General features: G+C 45.2%; 1 protein-coding gene across 1 annotated transcript in view; it reads left to right on the top strand.

The window, feature by feature from the left end:
* Positions 1–1,070: 1,070 nt before the first annotated feature.
* Positions 1,071–19,714, top strand: part of LOC108803560 (structural maintenance of chromosomes protein 6-like) — a 100,347-nt gene continuing 81,703 nt past the window's right edge. Inside the window, exons 1-7 of the mRNA XM_018575395.1 lie at positions 1,071–1,401; positions 2,519–2,624; positions 6,053–6,189; positions 9,277–9,338; positions 9,930–10,010; positions 11,700–11,801; positions 16,735–16,854. Coding sequence (XP_018430897.1) covers positions 1,071–1,401; positions 2,519–2,624; positions 6,053–6,189; positions 9,277–9,338; positions 9,930–10,010; positions 11,700–11,801; positions 16,735–16,854 — 939 coding nt within the window. The remainder of the gene's footprint in view (positions 1,402–2,518; positions 2,625–6,052; positions 6,190–9,276; positions 9,339–9,929; positions 10,011–11,699; positions 11,802–16,734; positions 16,855–19,714) is intronic.

Here is a 19,714-nt window from a genome sequence, read left to right on the forward strand (position 1 = left end):
TGAACAGCGCGTATAGAGGAATAACCACAGCCCGCTCAAATATTCAGAGAGCTGTTGGCACCCGTGGCTGTCTGAACACAATAGCCGGCAGTGGAGATTCCTCTATACACGCTGTTTAGCATGGATGGAGGAAATCAAGTGACTTCTACAGAGAAATCTGCATGTATATGGCTAGTCTTAGCCTATTGACCCTTTGGATTGGTGGGTTGCATTTTTGTGTATATGGTTTTGTTTTTTAATATATAAAAATATAGAATCCAGTGCAGTGGATCCAAACCCAGTGACCTAGATTGCAGGAGCTCTTCATGCTGTAGGAGCAGATTTTGCTTTAATTGCTAATTAGAATGCATCAAATTCTTTACTGTGTTGAATATGTTTGGACACACCTTCACTTTGTGCCTGATTTATAGGTGAAAATATTAGGGGTCTAAACAGACCTCTGATATTTCCCTTTTAAAATAGAAAAAGAGATTGAGAACAAAGTCCTCAATCTCTTTTTCTGTATCCCCTGTTATAAATGAACAGGAATCCTCTATACTGAGTGTTCCTGTTCAGGACAGAGTGTGTTTAACTATAACCACAATCATGAATGAACAGGAAGTGATGTAGATCACTTCCCATTCATTCATAATTGAGGATATAGTAAACATACTGTGTCCTCAATTATTTACAAACACTCAGTGTTTGTACCTCGCTCGCCTTCCTGTGTCAGTGAGCGAGCGGAGCTCAGCCTCCTGTGACAGCGCTGCAGGCTGCCTCAGCCCACACAATGCTCTCCTCTGATCTGTCACAGGAGGCTAAGCGGTGCGGGGAGGAGAGTTGCCAACCGCTCGCAGCACTCTCCTCCCGCATCGCTCGGTCACCCGTGACAGTTTCTCTCCTCCCCGCTGGGACACAGAGCAACGTCCAGCGGGGAGGAGAGAGTTCCCCCTGTGTGCATTCCTTAATGGCAGCGGGTGTGGGAAGCCCCACTGCTGGTCCTCGGTGCATTCGGCTGGCTGGATTAAGTCCAGCATCTGAGGAGTATTGAGCCAGCTTCTGTCTGTGTTCCGCCACTTGGACGTATTTGGATGCATGCACGTTCCACCCGTGGCCTGGCTCGGCTATTGCGGTGGGTGGACGGAGATGAGCGAGCGCCGGCGGCCGTGGACCTGCTGCTGCTCCTGGTGCCTGTCCCTGGTGTCTGCTTCCTCCCGCTGCACCTGGATGTGCAAACATACATCCTAACTCCAAAGGATTTCAGACAAACGGATCATGTTTTTGTCATTTCTGTTGGTGCCGGGAAGGGCAACAAGGCCTCAAGCAGGGCTATCGCGGCCTGGATGGTGAAGGTGAGCTCGATGGCATACAAAACCAAGGGGTTGGCAGTACCAGGAGGGATTATGGCGCACTCTAAACACAGTATGTCTACCTCTTGGGCGGCAGCTAAGGGAGCTTCTGCAGAAACCATTTGCAAGGCAGCCACATGGTCCTCGGTTCACACCTTCATTTCACATTATTGTATAGAACCGGGTGCTCTGACAACAGCAGAGTGTGGTCAGAGAGTAATTGCTTCTGTATCGAGTTGAGATTAAAATTTATACAGCATCCCTCCCTGTGTTGTGTGATTTTTTTCCCATTCGTATGCTGATATGGAGCAGTCAGGAAAATTGTTATCATACTTACCGTAATTTTCCTTTTCTGACATGCTCCATGGCAGCATATCATCCCACCCAGTCGGAGTAGCTAGTTAGGTAATGGCTTGTCAGTGTGGGACTCAATGGGACAAATGTATGAGTTAACGGTCCTATTGAGATAGAGGGGGTGGGGATTAACCCATTCTTATGCATCCCTGGAGCATGTCAGGAAAGGAAAATTATGGTAAGTATCCTCTTTCAAATGAATAGAGACCAATGATCTAACCCAGACTTTCTCAATCAGGTTGCCTTCAGGGGTGCCTCAAACTTTTTGCACAGCATCATGCCTTTCCATGGCAATGTTCAGTGTTAGGGTTTAAAGGCGTCTGATGTAAAGGGGCTACTCTGATGTGAAAGGAGTGGGCTCCTGAATTGAAGGCAGAGCTTCTGATGTGAAGAAGGCTCTTGATGTGAAAGGAGTAGGCTCTATTGTGAAGGGGCTCCTAGTTTAGAGGGAGGATTCTGATGTGAAAGGAGGCGGCTCCTGATGTGACTTGGGTTGCTAATGTGAAGAGGGGCTCCCGGTGTGAAGGTTGACTCTGATAGGAAAGGGGGATTCTGATGTGAAGGTTGATGGCTCTGATGGGGGGCCACAGAGTTGGGAGAAACCCCATTTTTTTTGTTGTGTTAGTGTGTGGCTTCTCCCCATATAATCCATACCAGACCCCTGCCTGGGTTAAAGATCTGGTATGAATTTTGGTGGGGCCATATGATGTTTTTTACATTTTAGACTGGGGTGCCTCCAGATTTTAAAGAGTGCCATGACTGAAAAAAAAGGCTGAGAAACGCTGATGTAACCAATGCCAAAGCTGCTTGTATAATTGTTTTCTAACTTTCTCTAGGTGGTAAAAGTGCCGTTGTTACAGCTTTGATTGTGGGTCTGGGCGGCAAAGCTGCAACTATGAACGGAGGATCCTCTATAAAAGAATTTGTGAAAGAGGGACAGACGTAAGTCCTAATGTACTATTGCTGTTTTAAGCCATTTATCGTTGTGCAGTACTTTGTGCCTACATTTGTGAGGGGAGGGACTTAAAAGCATGTAGGTATCTTGAATCGTTAGTTTTAATTATTTATTACCAGGGTTTGAAAAATCAGCTCGTCCTCATCTGTGACGAGAGGACGGCGGAGCCAGACGAGTAGCTTCTTGGCCGGCCATTGTAATTAAACGGGCGGCCGGGAGCTTTACATTCAACGATCGGGCATCTCTTGAGACGCCCGATCGCTTGTATTAGCAGCAGCTGTCACTGCCGTTGCTGGTCCTGAGATCCGGTGCGGCCGGGACCGGCATGGCTAATCTGTGACAGGAGATCAAAGGGGGATCGGTACACGAACTCCCTCCGATCTCCTCTCTGGTCCCGAATGCAGGAAGTGATGTACAGTATATTAGATCACTTCCGCATTCTGCTGTCATTCTCCATCTTCAGAAGCTGGTGAAGCAGATCTTTTTCAGACGATTGCGCCTATTGTGCCGCACATCTTACATATCACCGCAAACGTCGGAGTGTGAGCAATAATTTAAGGGTCATTATTCATTGATAACACTAAACGTATGAGCGGTAAAAGAGTTTAAAGCGTCGCCTATGGCCAATTTTCAGTGTGGATAGTAATATTCATACAGAGAGGTATGCATAGAGGAGAAGTACCGCATCCTGATAATTATTGTCATAAAAAAGGAGGACTTTTAAGGTACTTCAAGGATCACACAAAACACATTTAGTTTTTATATAAAGTATAACAATTTTTATTTTTAGATATATTTAAAATGCATAGTTTAAAAAAAAAAGAAAGATTGCCTAAAATAGACCATAGGATGTAGCCGCATCCTCCCACATCTATATTACGATACTTGTTACAATTTGCTGGATATCAGCTTCCTAGTTTAATTTGTAGTCCCGTGGGTGGAGACCAATTCAACGCGTTTCACAGAGATCCGCTTCTTCAGGAAAAATGGGCTACTGTCTTTCTACAAGAAAATCATATTTTTTATTTACAAAGAGTTCATAGTTTACCTATGCAAATGCATTAATATACAGGTGAAACTCGAATAATTAGAATATCGTGCAAAAGTTCATTTATTTCACTAATGCAACTTAAAAGGTGAAACTAATATATGAGATAGACTCATTACATGCAAAGCAAGATAATTCAAGCCGTGATTTGTCATAATTGTGATGATTATGGCTTACAGCTCATGAAAACCCCAAGAACCCCAAATCCACAACCCCAAAAAAGTAGATTATTACATGCAATCAATAAAACAAGGATTGTACATAGAACAATATCGGACCTCTGAAAAGTACAAGCATGCATATGTACTCAGTACTTGGTTTGGGCCCCTTTTGCAGCACTTACTGCCATTACTTTTGCACGATATTCTAATTATTCGAGTTTCACCTGTACTTAGTGCAGTTTGTTTAGTTTAAAAAGCTTACAATAGTCTGTAAAGATGGCTGGATCCACCACTGACCAACACTCAATCATGGGCGCGGACGGGGAGGGACCAATAGAAATGGGATAGAGAGCAAGACAACCCCCAAGTCAAAGCAGTAAAACTACAGAGTGAGAGAGGTTTCAGAAGAGGCCAGATTTGCTATTAGATGAGAACATCTCAGAAATTCTTCTTATTATTGAATAGATCACACCTATAAAAGAACAATGAACACTCTTGAAGAGACTATAAGGGGATCTGCCCAAGTGGGTACAAATAGATATAGTTTATCGTGTTACCTGACATTATCCATTTCCATCACCGGTGTACATTCTATAGCCAAGAACTTGGGCTCCAAACACAGCCTCTAAGTAAAACCAATGAGGTATGTCAGTATTACATTCTGAGATAACATCAAATCCTTAAAACAAAAGGTACATAGGCCTGTAAGGCCTTTTCAAAAAGGTGCATCTAATCAGAGCAACAAGCAAAAGTCTCCATATGTTTGTCACTTACCATTAAAAATAGCCAGTTCTCTTTTCTTTATCTTCTCCTGAGCTCCAACCACCTGAGAGTGTCAAAACCCCCATCCCCTCTTATATCCCTCCTCGCCGGACGCCAAAACGTCAATTATGAGGTCACGTCCGGCGTAAGGCCATTTGCGCGCATCCGCGCAAAAAGAGACTTGAAGTGCTATATTCAGTGTGGGCGTTTTTTTTGCGATTTTGCGGACGCGTGCAATTTTAAGGCTTGAAATGTTTGGTGTCTATTTACACGACGTGACCCCGTCTTTTATATTTTACCAAAAATATGGGTAAAAATAAATGTTTTTTAACATAACATTTACTGTACTTTTTTTATATAGTAGAAATTAACCCCCCCGGGTCAGGTAACAGCGCTGACCAATGAGTGCTCGCAATTTGCGAGTGGAATGTAAAATCCATGTCGCAGGGCTGCTATTGACTGCAGTATAGGGTACAGATTGTACACCCGTACCAGCTGAGGGGAAGGACCGTTCGCTGAAGGCAAGTATTGCAGGGTTGAGAGGGGACCAGAAAAGTGAACATACCCTTTAATGCACACTGTGCGTGTTCGAGAGCTGCCCGGCTACCACAATACGGCACAGTGGAATGGGGGTGGCTCACACACACAATGCCTTTTCCACGCGTTTATTTGCATGCAGATGGCGAAGTTGTTTTTATTTTTATTTTTCATTTTTATTTAACTTATTACTTTTTATCACGTTTTATATTTTATAATTTTTTTTACTTTTCTCTTTTTTTACTTTATTGCTATTACATAGGGGCTAACAAGCATTCCGAATGATTGTGCTCCCTTTAAACATTTCATGGTAAAAATTAACTTTTGTAAATGCAACATAGCACAGACATGGGATTGAGTCATAAAACTCAGTCAAAATCCAATTAGTCCCATCTCACTCCTAACCGGAGAAAAGCCCAACGTACAGGGCGGGTGCCAGAGTAGCAGAAGATGCCTCTGCAGACATAGTACAGCCAACGAGAAAGCCACTCGCACTCCAATTCGATGTCCAGTCAACTAATTTATTGGCTGAAGTGGTATGACATCTTAATGCAACGTTTCGGAACCCAGCGGTTCCTTTATCAGGCAAACAGAACAGGTGAGTTGACTGGACATCGAATTGGAGTGCGAGTGGCTTTCTCGTTGATAAAACTGAGGAGTCAGGCTCAGACAAGAAATAAAACTAAGAGAATCCACTTGTACATTTTTAATCCATAACCTTTCACTTATGAACATTTAGGAATTAATATTCTTGTCTATGCATAATCCCATTTGTGATTGGTTTCCTTTAAAAAATAGCTTTCTGGTCAAAGAGAGACCAAAACCGTGGTGACTTATGTGATTATGAAATAACCCTTATTACAAAAATATTAGCTAATGAAGCATAGTCAACGCGTTTTGATTTCAGGTCTGCGGACATATCAATAAGATTGCGTAACCGAGGATCGGATGCATTCAGACCGGAGGTGTACGGAGATTCCATTGTGGTTCAGCAGCATTTAACTGTAGATGGAGGCCGCACTTACAAACTGAAAAGTAAAACGGGTATGTGGCAGCGCTGCGTGTAATAGTAATGATAAATTGTACAGAGTTGTTGGGTCCGGGTCTCCGGACAACCTCCTACGTGAGGGTAGGACTGTTGGAAGCTTGTTGGCTCTTCACACAACCTCCCGTCTCCATGCTCTAATTATCTGACCGCTGTGAGTGCTCCTTATGGCACACTACTCTGTTTTGGATGCTCTACACCAGGGGTAGGCAAAAGTTGGCCCTCCAGCTGTGGTGCAACTACAACTCCCATTAGGCATTCCAAGACTTAACCAGCCACAGACATGACTCCTAGAGGCAGATGCATGATGGGATTTGTACTCCTGCTCCACACCATTGTTATCACATGTGGGCTGCTTCCCACATGTAGTGCCTTGTACTGGGGGAGTATGTGTGTTGTACCTTGTATCACATGTTTAACTTTCTACTTTTATTTTTTCAAAAATAATAAATACAAATGTAACTCTAGAGTTGCTAGGTCAGCACATTGTAAGGGCCTGTTCACATGATATCAGGTCCTGATCAGGTGCGGATCTGCAGACTGATGCAGTGCGTTTTGGCCGCGTTTTTGATGCGTTCAAGTAAAAAGTGGGGAGTGGGGCTGTTAGTATGTTAGCTGCAGTGCAGTGCGTTTTTGACGCGTTTGCGTATCCTGACCGTTTCCGGACCTGACAAAATGTGACATGCAGTATTTTTTCTGTCGTAAGCTGAACGCACTGCGCACGTGAGAACTGGAGCCCATAAAACACATAAGGATACATTGGGATGCATTTTGAGTGCAGGAGCGTACGGAGCCGGTCAGCACACAAAACGGACGTCGTGTGAACAGGCCCTAAAAGGCACAGTGACTGTTTGTTGTTGTCTGTGAAAGTTGTATAAGTGTAAAACATGCAGTAAAGTAGGTGTAGTCGACAGAATGTAATATAATATATTCTGTTAGTGATTCAAAGAGGGGCAATTGTGTCACAGTGATTTGACTGAGAGGACCTTAAGAAAGGGGCCCTGCATTGTCCTGAAACATTGGCTGGTATTCTTTTTCATTGATGTCTGAATAACAGAGGACTAGTCTTCAAGAAAAGTGTTCTGGTGGACATTTCTGTATGTTGACACAGTGAAGGGCGTTATGCCTCCTGTCTACTTAAGTGACACCAAACTCAGGAGTTAAACCTTAAACATGTATTCAAGAACCTTAAAAGAGAACTATGTGGTGAGTGATTTACACTCATTCTCATAGTTGGAGCCGACGTGTGACAATAAAACTGTCACACGTTCAGGGGTGTGGAAATTTAAGAAAAAACTACTTGTTAGGACTAAAGAGGGGGCCGAATCTACTTGTCCCTCATGGCAATCTACTTGTCCTGATACAAAAAAATAATTTTAACCAAAGTGCTAAGAAGCACTTCTCATTGGTCAGTGCCGTCAGGTGACTGCGTTGACCAACGAGTGCTTGCAATATGCGAGCGGAATTCACAATACATGGAACACATGCAGATACTACACCCGTACTGGTGGACGGGAAGGACCGTTTGCCGAAAGGTAAGTATAGTGGGAGGGAGATTTGTGCGGGTAATTCCATTTTCCCAAATTACTTGGGAAAGTGAATATTCTAATGACACCCCAGTCGTGCCAGGCAGATTGTGCGTTTTCCTGCTGCAATACTGCCCTGCCCGAGCGGTTGCACACGATTGCAGTTGAAAACACTGCGTGTTTATTCGCATGAAGATGGGGACAGCGGGGCTGGTTTTCATTTTAAATTTTTTTATTTACTTAAAAATAGCTCCACGCCCCCAGCCACGTCATGGCTCCACGCCCTCTGCTCCGTCCCCAGTTCTCAGCGCTCCGTCCCCGCTCCGTCCACGCCCCCCGCTCTCGGCGCTCCACGCCCCCTGCTCGCAGCGCCGCTCTCAGCGCTCGTTTAAGAAAAAAAACCCCAGCCCTGCTACTTGTCCGTAGCAGGGCTAAAATAGTGACAAAACAACTTGCCCGGCGCCCGGAACTACATGTCCCGGGCGTCGGGCGATACGAATTCCACACCCCTGCACCTTGCTCAATAGATCGAGAAGTGAGCGAACACATACCGTCGCTCGCTCACTTCTTGATCATCTCTTTGCAGAGAGCAAAGGGATTCCCCCCTCCTTCCCATCTCCGATCCTCCAGCGCTGACTGTAGGAACGGACGGAGGGGGGGTGGCACAGCTGGCTCTGCCTCTAGATAGGCAGAGCCCGCTGTCAATCACGCAGTTGGGTGGATCTCGACAGTAATCTAGGGATCCGTACCGGCTGCGGCGTTGTCAGTATACCGCGAGCTGTAGCTCCCGATATACTGAGCTTTGGGTCACGGGAGGACGCTAGTTTATGTCCTCCCGTGACCCTTAAGAGAACTATGGGGAAAAACACTTACCCCATAGTTCTCTTTTAACAAAAATTTATCTTTTTGTTAATAGTTAAATCATCTCTGAATTGGTGCCGACACAGTCCTTCCTTCTGGAGGGGGGCTACTTTTGTTCCCCATGGTCCCTGTGTGTGTTGTAAAGTAGTCACCGCTCCAAGCTCGCTCCTGTGATGGACTACAATCTCAATACAAACTAGTAAGCTATATGTGATATTGTAATCCATCATGTATCGGCACCAATTCAGAGATGATTTGAGGATCTGCAGCCGAGTGATACACAAATAAGATACATTTTTGTTAATAGTTAACGTTCTTGAATGTGTTTTTACGGTTTAACTCCTAAATTTTGTGTCACTTTAATTAGAGTAAACATAACTTCATAGAGCCCCTCCTTAGCATTACACAAGTGGAAGCAATGTAGGATTTTTAGAAAGTAAAAAGCACTTAAAGATGTCAACAGCATTTTTTCTTTTTAAGTTATGCAATGTGAATGAGAACAAATGTGACAAATATAAAGTTGATGCTTTCCCAGTTGGGCTGCAAAAGTGGAAATACACTTTAAGCACCCTGAAACCTTTTTGGGAATTCATCTATACGGTGTCCATATTAAAGCATACTTGGCTGATATTGAGGGACAAACAATAGGACAATTGTACAGTTTTCATATCTAACATCTTATTTTATTGTTCTTTGAAGGGAGCATTGTTTCATCGAAGAAAGAAGAACTTGTCTCAATCCTTGACCATTTCAACATACAGGTATTGTGTAAATGAATTCATATTAGGATTTTTAACAGTGTCCCCCCAAAAATTAAAGATTTGTTGATAATAAAACATATCAAATGTTTAATATGAGAAAATTTAGCATTTTAAGAAAAAAATAAGGTAATTTTGAAGTTGATGGCAGCAACATGTCTCCAAGATGGGACAGGGCCATGTTTCCCACGGTGTTGCCTTTAACAACACTCTGTAAACGTCTGGGAACTGAGGAGGCCATTTGCTGGATTTGTGGGAGAGGAATGTTGCCCCATTCTTCCCTGATATAGGATTCTAACTGCTAAACAATCCTGGGTTGTCTTTGTCAGTTTTTAGCAGGCCTGGGCAAACTCGCTACTAGGTAGACTTCAAATCTCTTATGTAAACACAAGGGAGTAGGCTGAGCTTAGTTGTTGACAGATGGCTGCGGACTATAAGGATGGGTTGTTCCACAATGCCTGCAGCTACACAGGTCACTGAGGGCTCATTTTAAAGCTCATTTACAATTACTAGTTTAGTAATTAACTGCAGAAGGCAGTAATAGTTGATTTACCTATCTGTGATATGTGGTTTTAACTACCTTTTTATTGGTAGATAGACAACCCAGTGTCCATTCTAACTCCGGAGATGAGCAAACTCCTTATGCACTCTAAGAATAAATCTGACTTGTATAAGGTGAGAGAAGTTCTGATATATTGCTACTTGTTATGTCATATCGTAAAAATTTCATACTAATAATATACAAATATCTTCAGAATGCAGTGCCCATTGCTTGATGGTATTGTGTTCCTCTTCTCATTTATATCAGACCCCTGACATTTCCCTTTTGAAATAGATCAGCTAATCACTCCAGTGTTTGCTCTGCACAAAGAGGATTGGTAAATATCACAGATATTTACCAATCCTCCGCTCTGCCATCCTGAGCGCTGAAGCCAGCGGGGGGGGGATTGGGGTTTGGGAGGAAGGAGGAGGGAGCGCTGTCACTTCAGGATGGCCAAGCAGTGAGGAGAGAAAGAGCCGCAGGCTGTCAGATTCTGGTTGAGCGGCTCTCTCTCTCCTCACTGCTAGGCCGTCCTGAATGACAGCTCCCTCCTCCACCTCCCCGATGGCTGCTGCGCTACATTTCTCATCGGATCCCTGCTGCCTCATACAGACGGGAGAGAGCAGCAGGGAACCAAGGAGAAGCTGGAGCCTGTGCCTCCCTGCTGAGCCGCGGCTGTTTTGGAGCCTTTGCTCGCCATGGCAACAGGGGCGAGGTGGCGCAACCAGGCCAACCCTGGCTGCGCCTCCTCTTAGCTGCGCCTCCTCTTAGCTGCGCCTCCTCTTAGCTGCGCCTCATTGTAGCTACAGCCCTGGGTCTATGGCCAGCTTATCTGCAGATTTTCTATGGTCAGGTGGAAAAAGTGCAACAGATTCCTCCATCTACGCTAAACTGTATGGATGGAGGAATCTCCCACTGGGCCAAGCTTCAGTATCTTGCTAGTCGGCCCGCTGGCTCTCAAAATACCTGAACAATGCCTGCATCCAATCAGATTGTTCAGGTATTTTGACAGCCAGCGGGGTCGACTAGTGAGATACTGAAGCTTGGCCCAGTGGGAGATTCCTCCATCCACACAGTTTAGGGTAGATAGAGGAATCTGTTGCACTTTTACATCTGACCATAGAAAATCTGCAGATAATCTATAGGTGTATGGCCAGCTTTATGCAGTTATAATCCATACCTTGACTTTATTAATTAGCTCTAATTTCATTGCCGTGCTCCAATGCTATGTCCATGGATTTTATTTTTGTCAATCCATTTTTCAGCAGGCTTCACCTTCCAGATTGTGAAATCCTCTGTTTTTATTTCAGAAAAGCAGCTCATTTCCAGGGCTGCAGTCATATGTTTATATTTGTTAGGCAACAAACTTTGAAAATGTCCCCTGGCAGACATTTAGACCCTATTGCTGTCAGTCAAACAGTGTCAGTATGTTTATAGGAGAGGAGAGCGAAGTGATGATACTTTGTGCGCAAGCAACAAAAATGTTCCCTGACATATGTCCTGCCAAGCAGCAAAGAGGATCTCTGTATATTTTAGTTGCATATATTTGTTCCAACACTTATATATATACTGTATAAGACCTGAAATATCTAAGTTACTCATTTACATTGAATATCTGGCTCCCATATAAGGTGCACCGCAGTTGTCATGTGCGTGTATTATTGGGCATCTTTAGTTTTATTTGTCTACCATTTTGGCTATTCAATAGCTGTTTTCTCCCTATAGATGTGAATAGCGGAGGGTAGCATAATCTGCTGCCACACTCTGTTTATACACAGACCCCTATATGATTCATTTTTTCAACTTTCTTTTTTCTGCTTTAGTTTTTCATGAAAGCTACACAGCTGGAGCAGATGAAAGGAAAATATTCTTACATCATGGAAACAAAGATCAGCAGAGATAACCAAGTTACTTTTGATAAAGAGGTAAGTATTTCAGTGAATCTACTGCCAACACTGCAGGACTCTTAAAGTGAGGTAAATCTTAAAAATACATTCAAGTACCTTAACTATTAACAAAAATGTATTTTATTTGTGTATCACTCGGCTGTAGATCCTCCAATCATCTCTGAATTGGTGCTGACACTGTCCTTCCTTCTGGAGGGGGGCTACTTTTGTTCCCCATGGTCCCTGTGTGTGTTGTGAAGTAGTCACCGCTCCAAGCTCGCTCCCGTAATAGACTACAATCTCAATACAAATTCATGAACTAAACCTGAGATTGTAGTCCATCACGGGAGTGAGCTTAGAGCGGTGACTACTTTTTAACACCCAGGGACCAAAAAGTAGCCTTTTCTTTAGGTTAGGGGGTGGTCCAGGTTGCAGTGGACCGCGGTGCCGTGTACTGGTGTGCACCGCATTTGCGCCTGTATCTTCCATCTGCCCTGGTCCAGGGGCTTTTTTCCCGTGCATGAGGGGTGGGTGTTTCTTCTGCAGTGTATGGAACTGCTGGTGCTGTTCCTCTCTGCGGTGGAAAGGGCACGTGACTTCGCTGGGGGTCCGTGAATACTCTGATGGGTGCTGGTGGTCTGTTCTGGGAGGCGTTTGCGGTCATGGAACGCAGGGACGGGGTCCTTGTGGTGGCGTGCACTGCAAGGAATGTGGGAGTTCGGGTGAGGATGCTTCCTACTCCCCTCTATGTGTCGTTTATACACCGGCATCACTATCGCAGTCTCCAGTACCGCTTTTTGGGACCTTCTCTGGGGGCTGCGAGCGTCTTAGATACGACTTTACCCTTTGAGGCCTTCTCGTCCGCTATGGATGGGTTCGTGTCACTGGTTAAACATACCTTGGCACAGGGGTGCCCTCAGCCCTTTCAGAAGAATATGATATGGAAGGAGTGATGGTGGACTGGGACACAGGGTGGTGGACCACTCCTGGTAATTCCACGCCAGAGGCATCCGGTGCGGATGATGAGCTTCTCATCTCACGAGTTGGTTTCTGCCCTGATTCGTTTGGGTCAGAAGACGTTGAAGATTGAGGATGCTCCCAGTTCTTCTGAGGTGCCGCCAGTTCACTTGGGTACTCACAAGCTTTAGCGGTCTGCTAAGGTTTTCCCGTACATCTCCTTTTTTAAGATTTTATTTATGAGTAGTGTGAACGTCCTACTACGTTTTTCTTGGTGCCGGAACGTTTTTCCGTTCGTTATCCCTTTAAAGAAGATTTTCTGCAGAGATGGTCTTCGCCTCCGGTGGTAGATCCACCTATATCTTGCCTGTACACGGCTGCAGTAATTCATGTAGAGGATTCCCCTTCTTTTCATGGATGGGAAGGTGGAGGCCACTTCAAAAACTTTTTGTTGTTGCTGGAGCTGTGATACGCTTTGTTTTGGCCTCAGCTCTAGTTTCGCCCACTCTAACAGAGTGGGCAAAACTGTTGCACCAGGGTCTCGCTTATGAACAGGTTTCCTCTGCCTGCGTTGAAGTGGCAGAACAATTGGTGCAAGGTCTAAAATATGTTTGCAATGAGGCACTGGATGCGGGTCCTCTGGTATCTAAGTTGTCTCAACTGTTATGCTTCATAGGTTACTCTGGCTCATGTGCTGGCCGGCTGCTTAGACTTTCAAGAAAGCGCTCACGGAGCTTTTACTGGGGACCGCCTTTTTGGCATTACGCTGGCGGAAATTATTAAAACATTACTGGAGGTAAGAGTACTTTTTTTACTTCAGGCCAGGGTGTCCAAGGATCAGTGCTGGAAGCACTGTCAGTCTTCTTTCGGCCCTCCGTCTCCGCTAACCAGGGCAACAAGCCCTCTACCTTCTGGTCATGTTTCGCATTTCGGACTCCTGGTTGCGGGAACTGGTCTCTTCGGGTTACGATATAGAGTTTCTGTCTCGTCCAGGGAAGAAGTTTTTTCCTTCAAGAACGCAGCTTTCCCCTCAGCGCCTTGCGAATCTGCGGCATGCGGTCATGGATCTTGTGTCCCAGGGAGTAATTGTCCCCGTTCCTCCTTCAGAATGGTACAGAGGGTTCTAACTAGGGATGCACCGATACCGATACAAGCATCGGTATCGGCGGCGAGACCGAGTATTTGCATGAGTACTCGTACTCGTGCAAATACTCCGATACAAAAAACGAGTACCTGTGCCGCGTCCGCCATCTTCAGGGACCCGAAACCGCCGCACACAAGACCTCCATCGCGTCTTCAGTGAAACAAGATGGCCGCAAACTCCTCCTCCAAGTCCTCATGAGTACTTGGGAAAAAAAGTATCGGTACTCGTACTCGGTCTTAAAAAAGTGGTATCGCTGCATCCCTAGTTCTAACCAAACGTCTTCACGGTTCTCAAGAAAAATGGGACCACACAGGCCAGGGTGTTCCTTCTTCCAGAGTAGCTTTGATTACTTCGGTCTCCCGTCGGTCTGCTGCACTCTTGCAGGAGGACGTGGATCCACTTTTGAATGCAGGTGCTAGGCCTGATGCTGGCCTCCTTCGAAGCGGTTCCTTTTGTGCAACGCCTCACCAGGACTCTGCAGAGGGACATCTTGGTGCCATGAAACAAATACTATCACCGCTGGTCAGGGAAATCTCTGTGAGTCAAGCGACGCGGGCCTCTCTCCTCTGGTGGCTTCCATCTCTGGCTCTGTTGTTAGTAAAATTCATTCCTGCCGTTCCATTGGACTGTGGAAACGACAGATGCAAGCCTCCTGGAGTAGGGAGGGGTCCTTGGATCCTGTACGACACAGGTTCGGTGGTCACCGGAGGAGTTCCATCTCCCAATCAATGTGTTAGAACTTTAGGCAGTGCAGTTGTCTTTTCAGCACTGGACTTGCCAGCGTCAGGGTCTGCCGTTTGGGGTTCAGTCGAACAACGTCACAGCTGTGTCTTACATAAATCCTTGAGGCGGAACAGAAAGTGCAGCCACTGCACGGGTGGAGTCAGATTCTCCCCTGGGCACAGAGGCCCATTCTGGATCTTTCCGCGGTGCACATTTCAGGGGATTAACAAATTGACAGACCAAGTACCTCAGCTGTCTTTCTGTGGATCTGGGGGAGTCATTCCACCCAGTAGTGTTTCAACAGATTTGTCTCCGTTGGGGGACTCTGGATGTGGATATCTTAGCGTCCCACCTCAACAGGAAGGTAGATCAGTTCGTAGCCAGGACTCAGAATCCATGGGCAGATGCGACAGATGCTCTGGTGGCTCCATGGGGCCATTACTCGCTGATTTATGCCTTCCCCCACATCTTCTCCACAGGATAGAGGCCGGGGGGGATTCCTGTCAGTCTTGTGGGCCCAGTACACAGACGTGGTGCGTCTGGTCGCGAACCTTTCTTCAGCGTGGGGTGGATCAGGGTCTGGCCCTGAGTGCATTTAAGGTCCAATTTTCGGCTCTGGCAATACTGTTTCAGTGGCCCTTGGCATCCCATTCTCTAGTTTGTACTTTTTGAAGGGGGTTACTCATATTGTTCCTCCTGTCCGGTCTCCATTACCCCTTTTGGGATTTTGCTTTGGTGCTATCAGGTTACAGCAGTCTCCGCTACTACCTCTGTCCGGAAAAGTGGCCTTTTTGGTGGCTATCTCCTCTGTTTGGAGGGTTTTGGGGCTGGTGGCCTTGTTGTGTAAGTCCCTTTTTCTGGTTCTTCTCAAGGACAAGGGTGTGCTCCGACCCAGGCTGTCTTTTCTTCTGAAAGTTGCCTTTCATCTTAGTGAGGATATTGTTCTCACTTCTCTTTGTCCTATGTCTGCTTATAGGAAGGAAGGAGCTCTCCATTGCTTTATGCTATCTGGGGTCGGGAACCCCCTTTTTCCAGTTGCAGCTCATTCTGTTAGAGCTGTCAGGGCGTCCTGTGCTTTTCATCATAGTGACTCAGTTTCTCTGGTTGTAAGGCAACCACTTGGGCTTCTGTTCATTTATTTTTCCAAGTTCTACCAGTTGATATTTGGCGTCTGTGGATGCCAGTTTCAGGCGCAAGGTTTTGCTGGTGGCCCTGTAGACGGGTTGTTGTTCTGTGTGTGGAGATATATTTTTTTGCCCACCCCTCATGTTGCACTGCTTTGTGACATCCCTATAGTTCCAGATGTATGATCTACTTCACTGTGTCCTTTATTGAACGGAAGAGAAAATAGGATTTTGTACTCACCGTAAAATCCTTTTATCTGCGTTCATTGAAGGACACAGTTAAGTAGATTGTAAATCTGGAACCATAGGGTATTGTGCCACCTGCAGGAGAAGGACGCTAGGCACAAAACAAAAGACAGCCTGGGTGGGGGCTATGCAGGTGGTCATCCCCCCACCTGCTGATCAAGTCTCCAGTAAGTAACAAGCAGTAAGGAGTACACTCCTACACACAGAGGGTGGGTGCTGGGTCCTTCAATGAACGCAGAGAAAAGCATTTTACTTCGAGTACAAAAATCCTATTTTTTGTTAATAGTTATGGTACTTGAATGCATTTTTTAGGTTTAACTCCTGAGTTTAGTGTCATTTTAAAGTGACATTAAACTCTGGAATTAAATCTTAAAAGGGATTAAGTACAATACATATTAACAAAAATGTAGCTTATTTTGCAGCTTTTTGGTCGAGGAGCCGCACTGCCTCGCAGTGCCACTACGCAGCGTGAAGCCGGCTTCCTAGCCAAACAGGAAGCCAGGAGGCGGGTCATGATCCAGCACTCCAACACCCGGCTTTCTGAGTGGCCGGGAAGCCGGGTCCATGCTCCCTCGTGGCACTACTGGTCAGGGAGAATCTCTGACCAGCAGTTCTGGCATCGGGGTAAGTATCTGAGCCCAAATGCTCAGTATTGGCACTGATACTGACACCAATATCTGTATCAGTGCATCCCTAATTTTAAGGGGATGAACTATATGAAGTCTGTTTTTAAATGGCATGCACGTTTTACATTTGTTTTCTATTCCTTTCAATCTAGAGACTCCAGGAGCTAAAGCAGGATTATATAAGAAATGAGGATAGACTAAAAGACCTGGCATCACTGGGCGAAAGGAAGAAGAAGTTAGAAGATCTCAGCCGTAGCATGGCCTGGGCAGTGGTAAGACTTTTTATACATTTTAATTAGCATTGCTGCTAAGGGTACCCTTTTTTTTTTAAAGTACTGAGGAGGAAAACTAGTGTAAATGTACATGTAAAAAATAAATCTATCTATCTAGGGTCATACTGCTGCAGATAGAACACTGCAAGCAAAAATGTGTCGGCTAGTATAACTCCTCCTCCTTGCATCGCACGTCAGTTGCTGTGTTGCCCATCTCTAAGTTGCATTGCTTTTGTATGTCCCATACATCTCAGAATACCTCTGACCTGGTGTCCCTTTTTTAAAAGGTGTTTATTTTGAATTTTGAAAAAAAAGGTAACAACATTAGCAACACGCAGGTTGCAGAAACATCAACACAATAAACTAACAAAAGACAACACACACTCAGCCCCCCTTCATCAAAAATAAGACCTGGTGCCCCTTCATGAAAAAAAATAAAAAATAGGATTTTTGTCTTGCTGTAAATTCTTTCTTGCAGTTAATTTTTTTTGTTTGCCAATGTCCAGTTCTGTTGGCAGCAGTATAAACCATTTGTCTCAGAATTCTTCTGTCTCTGTGTCCCTTAACTGCCCCCAGGCGGGCCGTAGTGACTTTTAAAGTGTTGCCTATGGACAATTTTGGGTATGGTAATTTTCTGCGATTTCGCGGGTGCGCGCAATTTTAAAGCTTGACATGTTTGGTGTCTATTTACCCGACATGACCCCGTCTTTTATATTTTACCAAAAAACAACTGGGTAATAATAAATGTTTCCTAACATAATTTTTTTTGAAACTTTTTTTTTTCAAAATTTTCTGTAATTTTTCCTAATTATAATAAAAAATAAAACCCCCCAGTGGTGATTAAATACCACCAAAATAAAGCTCTATCTGTCCCCAAAAAAGGGTATAAAATTCATTTCAGTACAGCATTGCATGACGGAATAAATGTCAGTCAAAGTACCGCAGCGCTGAATACTGAAAAATGGCCTGGCCAGGAAAGGGGTCTAAACACCTGGTCTTGAAGTGGTTAATGAATGCCAAGAAAAGGACTTAAAAGGAAACTATGGGGTAAGTGTTTTTCCCCATAGTTCTCTTTAGGGTCACGGGAGGACATATACTAACCTCCTCCCATGACCCAATGCTCAGTATGTAGCAAGTTATTGCCTGCGATATACTGAGAGCGCCGCAGCCGGGACGGATTCCAACAATACTGTCTGGATCTACCCAGCTGTGTGAGTGACAGCAGGCTCTGCCTATCTAGTGGCAGAGCCAGCTGTGCCCGCCCCCTCCCCTGTCCATTCCTCCAGTCAGTGATGGAGGATCGGAGTGGATCTCTGCGGGGAGAGCGGTGACTGACAGTCACTGCTCACTGCAGGGAGACGATCCTGAAGTGAGCGGATCGGTGCATGTTTCTGCTCACTTCCCGATCAATGTAGCCGACCTGTGACAGCTTCTTTGTCACAGGTCGGCTCTAACCATGAGGATGAGCGGAAATCACTTACCTCATAGATCTCTTTTTAACATTAAGTCTAAAGTCCTGTTTTACTGCTTGTTAAAATTATGTAAAAACGTTACTGTCCTTAGCTTGGCTACATGTTAAAGTGACACTAAACTCAGGAGTTAAGCCCTTAAAAATGCATTCAGGTACGTTAACTATTGACAAAAATTTACCTTATTTGTGTTTCGAGTGAAACGAATGGCAAACACACTTATCAATTCATAACTAGCTTTAAAGCAAGGTGCACATGGAAGGGCTTTACACCAGTGGTTCTCAACCTGTGTAACCTCAGGACCCACATTTGTCCTTGGTCATTAGGTGGCGACTCAATTAGAACTGCAATGGAACGCACAGCATTACGGTACCGCATGTTCCAGTGCGGGCGATCGAACTGTGGGTGGGAGGTGCATTTGGGATGCCATTCAAAAGTCTCCATACCTTACAAGAACTAGAGTGGATCCTCAGCCTTGGGTCCAGTGTGGGCTGCTGTGCTGTGACAGAGCTCCATCCATATGTACATTGCTTGTACAGCTCCCTTGAGTGCCCTGTAGAGGTGCTGGGAGCCAGAATGTGACATCACTCCGGTCCATGCACCTCTACAGGACACGCAAGGGAGTGGTACGTATGGATGGAGCTCCCTCACGGTCATAGCCCATCCCACCTTAAGCAGACACTCGGCACTAGGCAGCAGATTTGGAATGGCTGCTTGGCGAGAGAACTGACAGGAGGAGTCTCTCACCTAGCATAGTAGAAGGCACACGGTGACCCACTGAACACGAGGTTGTGACCCACTTTTGGGTCACGACTCTCCAGTTGAGAACCAAGGCTTTACACAGTACAAAAACAGACATTGCTTCATCAAGGCCCCTCTGTATAGTGCGGTCCTAACTCTAATCTAAGAGAGCCGCCATTTTGGAGCATATTTGTAGCAAAGGGTGAATTGGGTGCAGGTCACCGCACTATACAGAGGGGCCTTGATGAGGCAGTGCATCTTCCACATGTTTTGCAAAAGTTGTGCAACTAAAACCTCTGTTTTTAACCTTGGTAGTTTGACAGTGTACTTTATTTTAATTTTTTAACAGGTAAGTATTTATTGGTTTTAACACATATAACGAGGCACTTACAATACAGAGAAAATGAAATAACATCTTCACAATACAGAATATCAGCAATTGGTACTAGACAATACAATAATGAAAAAATGAAGAAAAATACATATACACTGAACAGACACTACCAAACTAAAGAAGGCGTGGATTGTTGGTCTCATGTGTTTGCAACACGGCGGATCCCACCAGTTGATCCGGCCCTGCTACTGAGAAAGGCTCCTGGGGGGGGGACAAGGAGAGGGAAGAAAGAGGGGGGGTCGAGGAGGGAGATACC

Source organism: Nanorana parkeri, unplaced genomic scaffold (genome assembly GCF_000935625.1).
Source record: "Nanorana parkeri isolate BGI_ZX_2015 unplaced genomic scaffold, ASM93562v1 scaffold53, whole genome shotgun sequence".
NCBI classification, from domain to species: Eukaryota; Metazoa; Chordata; class Amphibia; order Anura; family Dicroglossidae; genus Nanorana; species Nanorana parkeri.